The sequence below is a fragment of the Pagrus pagrus genome, assembly GCF_965226575.1.
Source record: "Pagrus pagrus genome assembly, chromosome: 9".
NCBI classification, from domain to species: Eukaryota; Metazoa; Chordata; class Actinopteri; order Spariformes; family Sparidae; genus Pagrus; species Pagrus pagrus.
The window spans coordinates 16,043,176-16,058,598 of record NC_140193.1 but is presented as its reverse complement, the minus strand read 5'-3'; the positions used below and the strand labels follow the sequence as shown (position 1 = coordinate 16,058,598).

Genomic DNA, 15,423 nt, shown 5'->3' with positions numbered 1-15,423 from the left:
TTATTGTTCTTTTTTTCATAACCACCATCTTGTGTATGACACAAATACAAGATGACTTAAGCTGCGGGAGCACATTTACAGCAGCTGCAGATAAAACAGGTATTAGATGCTGAGGATTTACACTTTTATTTAGAGGTGAAACCATGTGGCAGTGAATCATCTTTCTGGCAGAATAACATACAGTTTGGTTGCAGCTATAATGACAGGGATGGTGAGATAATGAAGTCCTGGTTTAACTGTCAGCTTAACTGCCAAACTTATTTCATTGAGTCAGTTGTAGAGCTGTGAAACAGCTGCAGATACCAGCCTTCTCCATCCTGTATGATGATATCAGGACACTGTTAACACTTGTCCAAGTGCATCCATTATTGGGCTGTCGTTACGGTGGTAAAAGCAAATAATTCAAGAAAAGGTTCTGGTAGTCTTGTACCCTTTATTTTGTGACTTTTTGTTTTGTACATACAATGTGTTGCAAACAGGAAAATCACTGTGTTCAGTGCGGTGACATTTCACATTGAATGTGTGAAAACAGGGTTTGAGAGGTGTTTAAAGTTAAATGACTAGTTTTGTATAGCATACAACTCAAGGCTCAGTAATAGTGATCATGTGTAATGAGGCCAGACAGACGGGCTAGACAAGGAATGTTGTGATAACTGCATTTTAATTCTGCTCACCACAATATTACACTTGAGTTTGATGGTTTTTAACTGTTAAAGAATGCAACATATCTTGCATTCATACAACTGGTGGATACACTAACTGCCAAGCATAGATTACCAGGGACTACATATGACACAACATGTTTCTTCTGACAAAAAAAAATTGCGAATCACAATAAAATTCGATGAGATTTTTTTTTCACAAAAAAGCAATCATTAATAAGGTTATTAGTCTCTATAGGTTCTCCTGAATGTATTAAGGGTAAATAAATGGTAGACAGCCCATAGAAATCCACAGTATTTCCACAATACAGGAACCCACTTTTTTGTGGAGGATACAATGTACAACAACTATTCATGATTATCCCGATGACGGAAATTTACCATGATTAACTCATTCTGAATGTTTTTATCCCGATCCGCTATAAAATCTCCTACCCTCCCATCCCTAACAGGGACCACATTACTATTACACAGTATGTAGTGAACTGTTTAATTGTGTGTTTAATAACTGTTTTGTGAGATTTCCAGTGTAACTTCGGTCACCGCTGACGCTGGAATTTACTTCTTGGTAGTGGTGCCTCCATTTTGGACGCATGTTCCAAGGAACACATTTGGCATTGTTTCAAGTGGGAAGCCAGTTAGGGATCACGTTCAAAGCAGTAGCAGCTCAAACAAGGTTGGTCAGTGGGCCGTGATCAGGTGGATAATCTGTCTGTCTGCTGCCCTTCCCAGGTGTGGAATTAGCAATGAGCAACTTCACAACTAATTGTGGTAATAAAGCACACAGACAGGTCTGTAATGACATGTCAAGCTACCATTGTTTGCCATATTATGTCGCAATAACCACAATAATATACATACATAATGTACACAGGTATGTTCCTCCACACATGTGCATTGTCCTCACAGATTGAATCAGTCTGTGATTTTTCTTCAAATGCTGCATTTCAGCTTCACGTGCACAGAATTCATGTGTCACACGACATTGCTTCATGCAAAATACACAGTTTGTCATTATTTTTTTATTTGAGATTTGAGATTTTGATAAACCTATAATTATTTATAAACTAAGTGATCGTACGTAGATAAAGCAAATGAATTCTTAATCAACGTTCTTCCAGTAAATTAACTGGATCTATTTCCGTCACGTATCAAGTGATATATGCTCCAGAAATAGCTGCTTGGGCCATTTGCTGCTTGCTTTTATCAAATTCTTTATATTTTTCGGTGAAAACTTTCGCAGATTGTTATGAATGTTTGTGACATTCCCTCGAGTACATGATTAGTCACATTAATGAATGGACTAATTGAATAAAGAAATCTAAAATCCAACATTTGATACTAGATATTAGATTTTATGTACAGTTTTTATCAGATTGATCTAATTAATGATTCTGTTCATCATCAGAATCATGAACTGATGTCTCACATGTTGTCTGAGGTGCATTTTCTTCAGTAATACCAGGTAGTCATACAGCGCAGACACAGCAGACTCTTAATTTTTTCGCCCTGTTTCACCTCAATAATTCTGCAACAGGTAAAAATGTTTCACACATTAAGGATGTCTGTTTTAAATAACTAATCTATGTTAATTTAACTGAAGCGATAACAGCTCTGTCACAATGGACTTGCTCTGCTTCCTGTATGATCATTATCATGATTACAAAGACACATCCAATTGCAGGAAGTCGTCTGCCTGACAGGCAGGTCAGTTTCAATAAACACACTGTGAGTGCATGCTTGTACAGTCATTTTCCACCTTCTATGCTCGGATTAGTATAGAATCCACTGGGATCGGTGGTCTTTGATAGCGTGGAGACATGTAGTAATTTGCTGCCATGGGTGGTCAGACTGTGAAATGTATGGGCAGCAGCTCTGGAAAAGACAGTGACTGAGGAAGGCATATCTTTTCTAAATGAGGGGTTAAATGGCACCCTGCCATCTAAAGATTGGAATTACTGCCACATGGAGCTCTAAATTGAGTTTAAATAGTCTTAACTTGATATGTGAGATGAATAGGACTCTGTAGCCGTACCGATTACCATTTCACATTGTATTAGAATGTTTTGCCCCACCCCTACTTAGAATATCTCCAGTGAATTTGAATATGAATATGAGCTTGTTTTTATTTATAAACGTAATTACTGTCTGTCTGCAATATTTGCACGCTTGTCAAGTGGAGCGGTCTGTGTGTGCAGAATAAAAGCAAAAGCTCCCGTAATTATGTTTACGTCCGGCGATGAAAATCCCAGGGTTGTAATGATCAGTAATTATAAATACTTTCCAGCGTGTCTACTGCCTCAGCTGGGACTATTGTGTGGTGTGAAGTGCAGAGTTTGTGCGGCTTAATTATGACATTGTACATGACTAAATGTACCAGTCTGCTCGGGCTCTGCAAAACACTTCCAGTGCATAATCATGCTCAAGTCTGACTTTAAAGAGCTCATTACAGTTAGTTTTCTAAAGAGCGGCTTATTAAACACAGTTACCTAATAAGCATCTTTGGTGGTGCAAATTGGTAAAAATGGTAATGAGTCTGATTAGGCCACGTTTCAATTACGACAGCTTTCACTTCCCTCTCCCTCAACCCTCCCCCCAAACCAAAAAAGAGGAAGGAAAGTCCAGCTCTTTATGCTTGGGAATCCTCCTGGAAGGCATTCTGCTCTCGCTCTCTCTCTCATGCACACACACACACACACACACACACACACAGAAAGAGGAAAGAAAACCGCTCTGCCACCTCTGTGTTTCCTTTCAGCAGCACAGTAATGAATAGAGAATTGTGCAAGCGGCGGTCCAATTTACGCACTGGGAAATTGGATGGACAGAGTGGAGGCCCACTCTTGTTTGCTTAAAAACGGCCTAGGCTACCAGATTAATAGTTCCCAAAAAGGTCAGCATCTCTGTTTCATAGATGATGATCGCTGAACCAGAAATTAAACACCATAGCGCAGCCATAACACCATGGCATCACATGTCAAATGCATCGAGACTCCAACTAGTCTTCAACAGGAGTGAGATTGTCTATAAAGGAAAAACTATATAACATAAATTGTCTGGGCATTTCTTAAGACAGACTTCTCAAATTAATCTCAAATTCAGCAGGGTGATTATTTAAAGGTAGTTTTGGGGAAGACATTTTAATCAGAAGAGAAAGATCTTCTTTGACTGATTTTTTTTATTCCTAAACAAACTAAATAAACAAACTCTCTTTGTTTTCATGACTGAATAAACTAAATTAACAAACTGACCTTAAAGGACAACACAAACACAATTTCATACTGTTTTACTTTGTTTATATCTGGCGGACCCTGCCACCTTTCTAGCTTCAAACAGTGTTCTGGGGACCTTATATTCCTCTGAGAACAGCTTGTTTATTCAGTTATGGCAGAAATAAATATTTCTCAGTTTGTGTTATTACCTCATTAATATTGTAAAAATTAAAATTCAGTTTGAATTTCTTCGCCAAAACTACATAGTGCGCCTTTAAGATATGAATTGACTTTTATATTTCCAAAAATTGGCTAAATGTTGGACCAAAAAGATTATTCTCCTATACTACCATCATCTCAAATTTACCATAGAGGATTGCCCAGATCTGTGAATTGACAAACACATTAGTCTAACAAAGGCTTTATTTGTTGGTGGCTGATCAGTGGAATTTGAGCTCGGGCCCCGAGGCTATCTGAAAACATTCCACTAATGGAGCGCTCTGTAATTATACCATTTCAAAGAAAGACAAAGGAACCTGTGGATGCTGGATTTGAATTTCCAAGCAGGTGGAATAAAGGACAACGTTTTACCGTAATACCAAAGTACAGGATCATTATGCTAATGTAGCGTGTGTGTGCGTGTGTGTGTGGGGGGGCATTTGTGTCTATTTATGTTAGTGTTTGTATGCCTATTTGTCTGAGGATGCATTTACTAGCCTTTCCCATAACCTTTGTCTAAACCCCAAAAGTCTGATCCCCGTTCAATTTTAAATAACTTATCAAGAGAAAACTGGTAGACACTGATTATTAGCACAAATTATGGTGATATTTCACTATGTTACAGCTATTGTATGTGATACTAAAACTCCTTTGTTATTTAACACGGGTCATGTATCCTTGTATTCTTCTCTGTGTAGGTTCTGTAAGATAGATTTTTTTAGCCTGTAGAAGAGAAACTGTCTTGCTCCACAAATCTAAATCTCAGGTCGAGTTATTTTCAGTATAGAAAGTCTTTCTCAGCCGTTTTTTTTTTTTTTTTTTTAGCAGTGCACTGTATTTATATAATCATCTTGGATGGTTTCCATTTTATAAAATACCTGATGCTCTGAGATCTCAAGTACACTTTGCGAGTAGCACTTCTTTGATTGTCCAAAGTGGCACATTGTTCAGAGAGGATTAACAGTAATAGGAGAATCTCACTCAATAAGCTGTTATTGACAAAATGTGCCTTGAGTGTTAATGAACTCTGCTCAATGATTGTACAAAAACCATTATCCTGATACTTGCATTGCGGTGTCAGTAAATGCTGCGAACTGGCTGAGAATTTTGGCAGACAGCACAGTGCTAGTTGCTATGGCCCAATTACTGTTGTTTGTTTTGAAGGGAACATTTTTCTCAGCAATAATGTGGAAAAATCTATATTTGACAGTTTGTTAAAGGGGTATTTAAGCGTTGGAATAACAAAAGGGGAAAAACACCGGGTGTGTTTGACAAGCTGCACTGGAAAAATAATTTAAAGGAGAGATGTTATGCTTATTTTCAGGTTCTTCCTTGGGTAGGTACTACTAGAATAGGTCTCCATGCTTTAATACTCAAAAAAAAACACATCACTTTTTTCATACTGTCCAGTGCTGCACTCTGTTTTAGCTCCAGTCTCTTCTAGACCCCACCTCCTAAACGCTGTTCTGTTCTGATTGGCCAGGTCACACACGCCTGAGCCGGCACCGCTAACAGAGCTGTGCTTAATCAATTCTTACGTGCCATAGTAGCTGCTAGGCATAAATTATCGAAATGTGTGACACAGTGTTGCAGTGTGATGTCACAGAATCACAAAATTAACTGCGGGATTACTGACGAGGCGTTTAAGGAGCAGTTTTTTCTGTGGGAGTGAGGAGCTTCTGTTGACCTTTTAACTTTTAAGATCTTTAAATTCACAAGTATTTCTGTAAAACACTGTAGGAAAGGAAAAAAACGAAAAAGCATAATAGATCTCCTTTAAGAGTCTTACTTTTGCAATGCACCCACACCTAAAAAAAACAGCTGACCCAGAATATAGTGGGTGACTAATACTTCAGTGAATGTAAATGCACGTTGGTGTAAAGCTGTAGTCAGTGAGTTTTTGAGTTCTGAAGGGTGTCATTCACATATTTTTATATACATTTAAAATAAATACGGTTTGATTTACACAAGGGACATTTTGTTATTTTTCTTATCTTTCTCACTTTCCCCTGTGAGAATGTATTTTTTTGTTCATATTCTATCTTCTGTAGGTTCACGAACCTTTCTGTTCAAGCACAGTATTGCCACCATATTTGTCTGCCCATGCTTCTTTTTGCCTCGGGCTCTTTTTCTTAATCATTAGCTTGGATGGTTGACAACCATGTGAGCCATAGCATGGATCCCTTTGACTAAAACCTTGTAAATTAACACAATTAGTGCAGCATCATCCTGCTAATTAGCTCCTGGTGTCTACTGTGGCGGGTGGGCAAATAGCTGGGAGGGAGTCAGAAGGGAATCCACAGACAAACACTGCGTTTGTAATCTGCCTCTGGACAGTAGCTGTTTGTTGCCTAAATCCTGTGATATGGACTTAACCTACTGAAGTATAAAGTATAGCACTGCCGCGGCTGCTTAGGAAGGGCATGGAGCATCGTAACAGGCGGGGAAAGTTTGGTTGAATGCATCACCTCTCGTATCTTGTTGTTGCTTTTGATCAGATTAGTGTTGATGTAAGATGTGAGCACTATCTCACATTGATTGTTTTGAGCTGTAACATATCTAATAGTCTACATTCTTTGGGGGTATAGTACATGATCAGATAATCCCGAGCAGAGTAGAAGACGACAGCATGTGTTAAAACTTTTATTTGCAGATTGACTTAAGGATTTAACTTGATTATGTATGTCATTCAAACCCCCGGGGCCATGCAGAGAGGCTGAGAGAGGCTGCAGAGAAAAAGACAAGTGAAGCATGTTTTTTTTTCCCTCCCTCCCTCACTCTGTGGACTAGGAAGCAGTAGGCAGACTGGATGTGGATGTAATTCATGCTGGGCTGAGGGGTTTGTGTGATGAAAGCAACAGAGCGCTGCCAAGGAAGATTGCTTTGCTGCTCTCCTCCAAGCAGATTTGAAACTGTCTCAGAATGCCTCAGATGAGAGTTGGATTATAGACTGACCCGCAATGTCTGTGTCATTCTGCTCCGTGTTGGGTGGATTATACCACGCTAACCAGGTGTTGGGTCCTGCATCCTCATACTGAACATGATGTGTGTTTAGTTAGGGTTGTCTGTTTGTCATATGGGAGACATTTGGACATTATGGTGCAGGTTGTATTTGAAATATTTTCTAAATGATCATACGGAAAACTTCCCACCTTTTCTCCACCCGAACAATTAGAAAAAACAATTAGCAATGAATGCATTATGGACATTTTCAGTTTTTTGATGATATACTTTTTTGATTATTGTAATAGAACTTGATTGAAAGATGATTATTAACCATGATTTAATGCTTACTTTGCCATATTTCTTCCTTATATGGAATATCTAGGTCTAAAGATGCAGTGGACCCCAGAGCACACACAATGGGCAGAGCAACACTTTGACATCTCATCCACTACCCGCTCGCCAGCACACAAAGTAGAGGCCTACCGGGGGCACTTACAGCGAACGTACCAGTACGCATGGGCAAATGATGACATCTCTGCACTGACTGCCTCCAATCTGCTTAAGAAATATGCAGAGAAGTACTCTGGGATCCTTGAGGGCCCAAATGAAAGAGCCCTGCTGTGTTCCTACTCTGATAGCACCACTGGACTCATGAATGGACGAAAGTCAGAGAATGAGTCCTGGCAGGAGGGGATTTACCCAATGAACTGTGCTCCAGATGTTATATCTGTGAGCAAAGCTGGAATGACAGCTGCCCTACCCCCTACAGATGTGTCGGCTAGCATAGGCAGCTCCCCAGGGGTGGCCAGCAGCTTGTCTGAGCCGAGCTATTCCAGCAGTAACTGTGGGAGCCACACAGCCACTACCCTCCACTCGGGCCTCCCCTCTCAGGAATATACTGCCAGCTACAACGGCTCCTACCTGCATTCAAGCTATAGCGGCCAGAGTACCCCAGCCCTCCCCTCCCCACACCCCTCTCCTTTGCACAGTGCCGGGCTCTTACAACCACCACCCCCGCCTCCTCCCCCTACCTTAGTGCCGAGCTACAACGCCGGGTCGCCAAACCTTCCCAACTACAATTATCCTCCAACAGGGTATCCTTCTCAGACTGCTGTTGGCCCTGGTTATAGCCCTGGGGGAGCGCCCCCTCCTTCCGCTTATCTACCGTCTGGTATTGCAGCTCCTACACCAATCCCTCCTTCCACACTGCCTGGCTACACCTACCAGTCTCATAATCATACACCAATTGCACCAACACCTTTGAATGGCAGCACATCCAACTCATTAAAACGAAAAGCTTTCTACATGAGTGGACATGGAGATATGGACTCTAGCTTTGGTAATTTCAACTACAACCAACAGCGCTCTTCACACAGTCCAATGTACAGACTTGCAGACAGCAGTATCACAGACTCAAACAGGGGCAATGGCTTTGACAGGAACGTTGAGGCGGCCTCTTTAGCGTTCAAGCCAACCAAACAGCCGATGTCCTCTGATCAACAAAGAAAATTTATAATACACTCTGGCAGAGCACTTACTCCTCCATCCTATGGATCAACCAAAAGCTCTGTGGGTGATCTCAGAACTGGTGAGCCCTACGGCAAGTTTGGATCCCCCATCATGAGCGAGCAAACTGAAGAGCACAGACAGCACCTCTCTCACTCCCTAACAGGGCCTGACATTGGTACGGCTACCTCGTCCATCCATGCTGCAGAGGAACAACTGAAGAACAGTGACTCCAACCTGGTGGAGATGGTGACCACAGAAATCCTTCAGCAGGGCCCTCCAGTCGACTGGAACGACATCGCGGGTCTGGATATGGCCAAGGCAGCCATCAAAGAGGAGATACTATGGCCCATTTTAAGGCCAGATATGTTTAGTGGACTTGCCACATTACCTCGGAGCCTCCTTTTATTCGGACCTCAGGGAACTGGTAGAACGCTGCTGGCCCACTGCATGGCCAGCCAGCTGGGGGCTGCCTTCTTGCGACTCAGCAGCTCAGCTCTGGTGACCAAGTGGCTCGGGGAAGGCGATAAGATCATCCAGGCTTCTTTCCTGGTGGCCCGGTGTCGCCAGCCGGCTGTGGTGTTCATCAGAGAGGTGGACCTGCTGCTGTCGTCCCAGCTCAGTGAGGAGAGCCCAGTGAATCGCCTCAAGGCTGAGCTCCTCATGCAGCTTGACAGTATTCTGACCTCTGCTGAGGACCATGTCCTCGTGGTCTGCTCCACCAATAAGCCTGAAGAGATCCCAGAGTCCCTACGGAGGTACTTTGCCAAGCGACTGCTCATCCCCTTGCCTGATGGGACAGCACGACACCAGATAATCAGCCAACTGCTCTCACAGCACAACTACTGTATTAGTGACAAAGAGATGTCACTACTAGTTCAGAGGACAGAGGGCTTTTCGGGACTGGACGTGGCCCAGCTGTGTCAGGAAGCCGTGGTAGGTCCTCTCCATGGCATTCCTGGTACCGACCTGTCAAGCATCCATCCCGCTCAGATGAGGCCGGTCTCCTACCAAGACTTTGACAATGTGTTTTGCAAATTCCAACCCAGCATATCACAGAAAGAACTTGACATGTACACTGAGTGGAATAAAATGTTTGGTTGTAGTCAATGAAAGAGACCCATCAAACACGATTTCTTTAAACCCAGTTGTTGAATACAGATAAGTGTTTGGCTTCAGTGAACAAGAAATATTACAAACAGTGTTGACACGAACACGTACAGCAAAGGGATTGTCCTTGAAGGCTTTAGACAGAAGATGACATTCTGGACTTCACACATTGGTAAAAATTAATTAAATGCTTTATGTGGCTGACGCCATCTGCTCACTAAAACTCGAACGACCTGGAGACGATGCCCCCCCCCCTTTTTGTATATACATATATATATATAAATATCTATACATACTATTCTGCTGATCTTGAGATTTAGTTGCTATCAAGTGCCTGAGGTGGTGCTGTTTAAGTTTTTTTTTCACAATCTTCATTGGTGACATGTGCTAATATAAAAAAAAAAGCTTTAAAATGAGACAAAAAACTTGCTTTCTCTTTTCCATTAGAACGGTGTTCTACAGCTGTGTCTGTTTTCGTGCTCTCTGTGAACAGTTGTGGTTAATTTGAGCTAAATTAAATTTATTGGCATAATTACAGTTTGGCTTCATTACCTTCCACAGGTTTTATGTGTGTGTAAATCCTTTAATTACAACAACACTGACATACTTTTCTTTTAGTTTGCTGGATTTGTTCTCTAGCAAACTTACGGTGAATTCGGTTGCTGTACTGGCCTCTCCACTAAAGAAGAAATGACAAAAACAATTTCTTATTTTACAATGTGACTTCAATCGAATCAATAAATGACTGTGTAATTGCTGTTAAAATATTGTTGCAGTAGTAATTTGCAGTGTTTCACATAAATGTAATATTCTACCATTATTTCTTTTGATGTTCTCTATTCGAAAACTCAGGAAAGTGATAATGATATGTACAGTACCTCATAAGCTTGTGTTGAAGCACTACAAGAGCATTTGGCTTGCATTTGAAATTCCACCATCAAACCATGTAAGGCTATATAATACCTCAAAAAGCTTAAAGTGAAACGAGAAGGTTCCTACAATGAATGTACAAGAGTCATTCAAAACAAATCATTCGTTTGGGTTTTCTTCGCCGCCTTTGCTTTAGCTTGTGGTCATGCACAGCTGAGAGAAATCCGAAAGGTGCAGACAAACATCTCGGGGTTGAGGAAGACAATGGCCCCCGAGCTATTCCATTCCATCCTGCTGCCGTTTTATCGTTAATGAAACCTAAGGATTATGTATAGCCTAAGTTCCTTTCTACCTCAGTTTGTTAGTTATCTCTGAAAGACAAATTCGTGAAGACAGCAAAATGTCAGCACCTATTCTGCCTGTTTGATGAGGAAACCTTTTGAGAGAACACCAAACAGTATTTTGTTGTGTGCAAAATCTATGAGCTTTACATTTTGATAACCCTGTTTCTCACCACATAATGCACTTAAAGGGGAATACCACTGAATATCAGCTTTGGGATATGCCTTCGCCTTAGGACAATTTGGTCTGTATTAGCCAACATTCACCACTTGATCGTGTTTTGCCCCTGAATCTGTGATGTCAAATAGAAAATCCTAAATGTGATGTTGGGTACACATTTTCTGGCTTGAAAAACAAAAAGTTTACAGAAGAATTGGTTCGACTGTCTCAGGCCATAACTGTAACATTCATGAATTGAGTGGCATTCCTTTTTAAGAACATGTCTCACTGTACATGAAACTGTTATTTTTACTCTATGTTTGTCATTTTCACACTCAAACTGTTGTGTTTACAGTGTTATCAATCAGTATTTGCTGCCATTAATCAGTACATTTCCATGCAACATTTTTATTTTTTTTGGCAATGAAAGAGCCGGGCTGAGCTGACAGCTGAATTGGCAAGTGAAAATGTTATTGAATGTATTACGTCCTCTGAGCAGTAAAGGAAAAGCAAAGCACTCGCACATTGAAAAAAATGCCACTGAAGTAGATAGCACTGTAGGTGTAGGCGTATAGTACTGCAGAGGCACTAAAGGACCTTGTGTTTGTTTTTCAAAGGAGGTCCCTTCATGTTTGTTGCCTATTGCACATGTTTTACCTGGTCTTTTTTTTTATTGGACAGTGTGCATATTGATCGCTGCAACCTGGTTTTGGTATCATTAACTCTTCCAGACCTGTTTCAGGATGTTTACAGAACATCCAGCAGAGAAACTACGTAGCAGCAGAGACAGCTAGCAAGCTTGCCAACATTAATATCTGGTTGTAGTTTCACATTATTTGTGTTTAAAGATATGTACTTCAGTATTAAGATGGGTGACTGCATTTTCACTGAATGCACATAAGTTAACCCAGCCCCACGCCATTTGATCAACCCAGGAGCGGGACCACTCTCACAATTAACTGGGTCACTTTTTTTTTTTTTTTTTTACACTTAACTTCAAAGATTAATTCATTGTTTTCATTCATTCAAGTTGTTTTTTTCCTGACACTTACTGTATATATGCAACATATCCATTTGGTCCATAGCCAAATTTGTTTTACATGACAGTTTAAGTCCAGTTGAATGCTTCAAACGTGGAAAAACACAGGAAAATTGGGTCAATATTAATGGAAAATACATTTTAAAATGGTTGTTTTTCACTGCTCAAGCTGCAGAAGTTTAAGAAGTGACCAACTGCATATCCCCCCTTAAATATTGTGTCATTTATTGGAACATTATGAGGTTTTTATTAGTTGAAATTCTTCTTGAAGCCAAAGTAAAACTGTTTTCTTTTCAATATGGTGACTTGTTTTAAGAAATTGTGAATTTCAGTGTCCTAAAGGTGCAATATGTAAGAATTTGAGTTGACAACATTCAAACTTAATTATCAATATTATGTGAAGAATAACAGCTTTGATGTTATGATGTCTCTGTGCTGTTTCTGTTTCCCCTGCCTGCACGGCTCAAAGCTCCTGTGCTAGAGGTGTAAACACCAACACTCCCAGTGTGACCGCTAGCTGCACGGCTAATTGAGCTAACTACCTAATGGCTGCTACAGTTAGCAGCATTTAGCGGTTACTCTGGTGATATACTGCCCCCTATTTTTTTTTTTTTTTTTTTTTTGCAGTATGAACTTGACAGGTGGCCACTTCTTACATATCGCACCCTTAATGCAACAGTGTATGTTGTGGATATTTGAAATTGGTGATTTTATTGCGCTCTGACTGGGCCTTTCAAAGTGATTCTATCAAAGTATGTCAAATATTTTGAAGAGATATGTGAGTTTTGTGAAGCATTTTTCAGCTTTATCATATCTGAGTTCATGAACAGTCAGTCACCTCTCCCTGGACTACAAAAAGACACATAGCTGTATCTAAGCTCTTTAAAAAAAATGTTTAGATATTAGCAGAAAATGTTACACAGCACACAGTGTATTGTCACACAGGAATATCATTGTTTCCATGTCCATGTTTGCTAATTTTAAGAAGCAATTTTGCTCCTGGCAAGGTTTTTGACAAGAAGGCGATAAGAAGCCCTAAGTGCCATTAACGAGCGCAGATTTCACAAGTTTAAGAGGTTCGACTGTTCATGAACTGACAGAGGTATGTATGTTAAAAAGGGGAAATGTTCCACTCAAATTAAGTAGTACTTGTAATCACTCGACAACAACAGATCTTGTCACATATTTTCAGTGCAGTAGAGCACAGTGTAACACTGGAAGTTACATTTGTATGTTTTTAGACAGTAAAAAGGCTCACAGCAAGATCTGATATGAGGAAAAACAATTACGGATTTATTTCGATAGGGTGTATATTTCACATGCTATAGATGTTATCATTAAACTAGTCATTCATTGTTGGGGGTGATGTGATGAAAGGGCCAACAGACACAGACAACACTTGAGCAGAACCTATGATAAGCACATCGAGTCTCACAGTGATGCCAACTCAGTCACTTCTGTCAGTATTTCTGTAATTACATTTTGTTGAAAACTGCTTTTGATTCCATCCTGATGTAGTTTTATAGTCCGGCTTTTTCTTTTATAACCATTTCTACCTCATTGCTACATATTGTACATGTAGTACTTACGTCCTGTCATTTTGAATGTCATGCATTTGTGGATAAAAAAAAAAAAAAGTTAAAAAAAATAACAAAAAAAATGAACAAAAGAATAAAAAGCTTGCCCTTGAATCTGAGCAGTCTACCTCAAAAAGACTGTCTTAACACTGTCAAGTACAAGTCACAGAAAAAAAATGAGGCACCTTGAGGGCAAAGATGAAGAAAAACCTGCACATACAGTTAATTTACAATACCGTGTTTCAGTTGAATTGCTGTGGGCTGTGTAGGTCTTCTACAAGGTCGCCGATGCAAATTCATTTCCTAAAAAGTACAGTAACAAGTTGCTTTAATCCTTTGTTAATTGTTGTAGTGCGCATGTTAATGTGTATGTATGTGCACTTGCAATTACATGCAAGTATGAGGGATAACACAAGGAGATATGAAAAATTTGTACTTTTCATATACATGTACAGAGAATAAACTTGCACATAGCTGTACGTATTGTACATTTGCTAATGATATACAGCATACATACAAAAAATGCACCACATACATGTTTATATGTGTGTATGTATTGCCATACTTACAGTACAGTCGGTTTAAATGTATTTTAATTTCAAGGTACATACTGAATAAAGATGTTTTCTTTTTTTCCTGAAAACTGGATGCATTTTGTACCTTCACTTGATTAAATCTGCAGCGGTGTGATGGATTTAAAGCCTGTGCTATTTCCGTTTCAAGCAAGTGTTCAATCCATGACAAGTTAAATCATAATTCTATTTGTTTCACTGGTGTCATAGTGAAAATAATTCAGTGTGCAGCAGTTTACAGAGGCTGATTTTAAAGCTTACGTTTTATTGCACTCCTCCCACCAATACACCTCTGATGATCCATAATAATTTATAAATCCGTGCCGGCTGTTTTCTTTCTTTCTTTCTTTCTTTTTAATAGAAAATGAACAGCCATGCTTAAAATTCCTCTTTCATGCTATCATTAAGTAGTAGGTGTTATATGCGTGGGAAGTTTCTGTGCAATTAACATAAATGAGAAGAGACACAGTATATTGTGTCAGTGTTGGTAATTCTCTTTTTTATCCTGTGAGTACATCAATATCAGCTGTGGGTGCAGTTTGTCATCAGATCTAACATATATCGACTCTTTCACGATTCTAAACAAAAAAATGTTTTTAAAGTAAAAACACATTTTTGTACATGTATTATGTCATTAATGCCAAATCGCTTGGGGAAACATCTATCCTTTGCACTGAAAATTTGTAAATAAAACATGTTTTCATTCTCATAGAGCCTTTCTAAATAAAGACTTGAGTTGTACACGATGTGGAGTAATAACATTAACTAATTTACAAAAACTAAGCGGTGTGAAAGAAAAAACGGTCATTTCATATTATCGGTGCCTGTCAGCGTCTGAATGCTCTCCCACCACAAGCATTGATAAGCTTGTCAAGGCGAGAACACTAACACTTCAAACATCCCTGTCTCCCATGGAGGACTGTCCTTGGAGGATGGAATTGTTCACCAGTCTTATTCAGCAACGCTATTATGCCGAGGAACATCGCCCGAGAAATTACCTTGACTAGAAAACAGGAGTAATTCATTCAAGTTAATTGTAGGCTTTTCATCTCTGAATGAAAAAAAAAAAAAAAAAACGTATTAAAAGTTATAAGGAGACGAATCTGACAGGTTTGATTGAAAACATACACTTAGATTTAACTCCTCCATGCAGGTGAAGCCACATTCAGAAACATTTTTTCATCAGGAGTTAAACAAGACAGCAAAACG

The 15,423-nt window shown here is 39.8% G+C and overlaps 1 protein-coding gene across 3 annotated transcripts in view; it reads left to right on the top strand.

Annotated features, from left to right (window-relative positions):
* The window catches only part of fign (fidgetin), a 33,885-nt gene extending 18,925 nt beyond the window's left edge, over positions 1-14,960 (top strand). For all 3 annotated transcript variants that reach the window (XM_084363010.1, XM_084363011.1, XM_084363009.1), the window contains one exon: positions 7,422-14,960. In XM_084363010.1, the coding sequence (XP_084219136.1) occupies positions 7,422-9,658 (2,237 nt within the window). In that variant the 3' untranslated portion in view covers positions 9,659-14,960. The remainder of the gene's footprint in view (positions 1-7,421) is intronic.
* Positions 14,961-15,423: the final 463 nt, after the last annotated feature.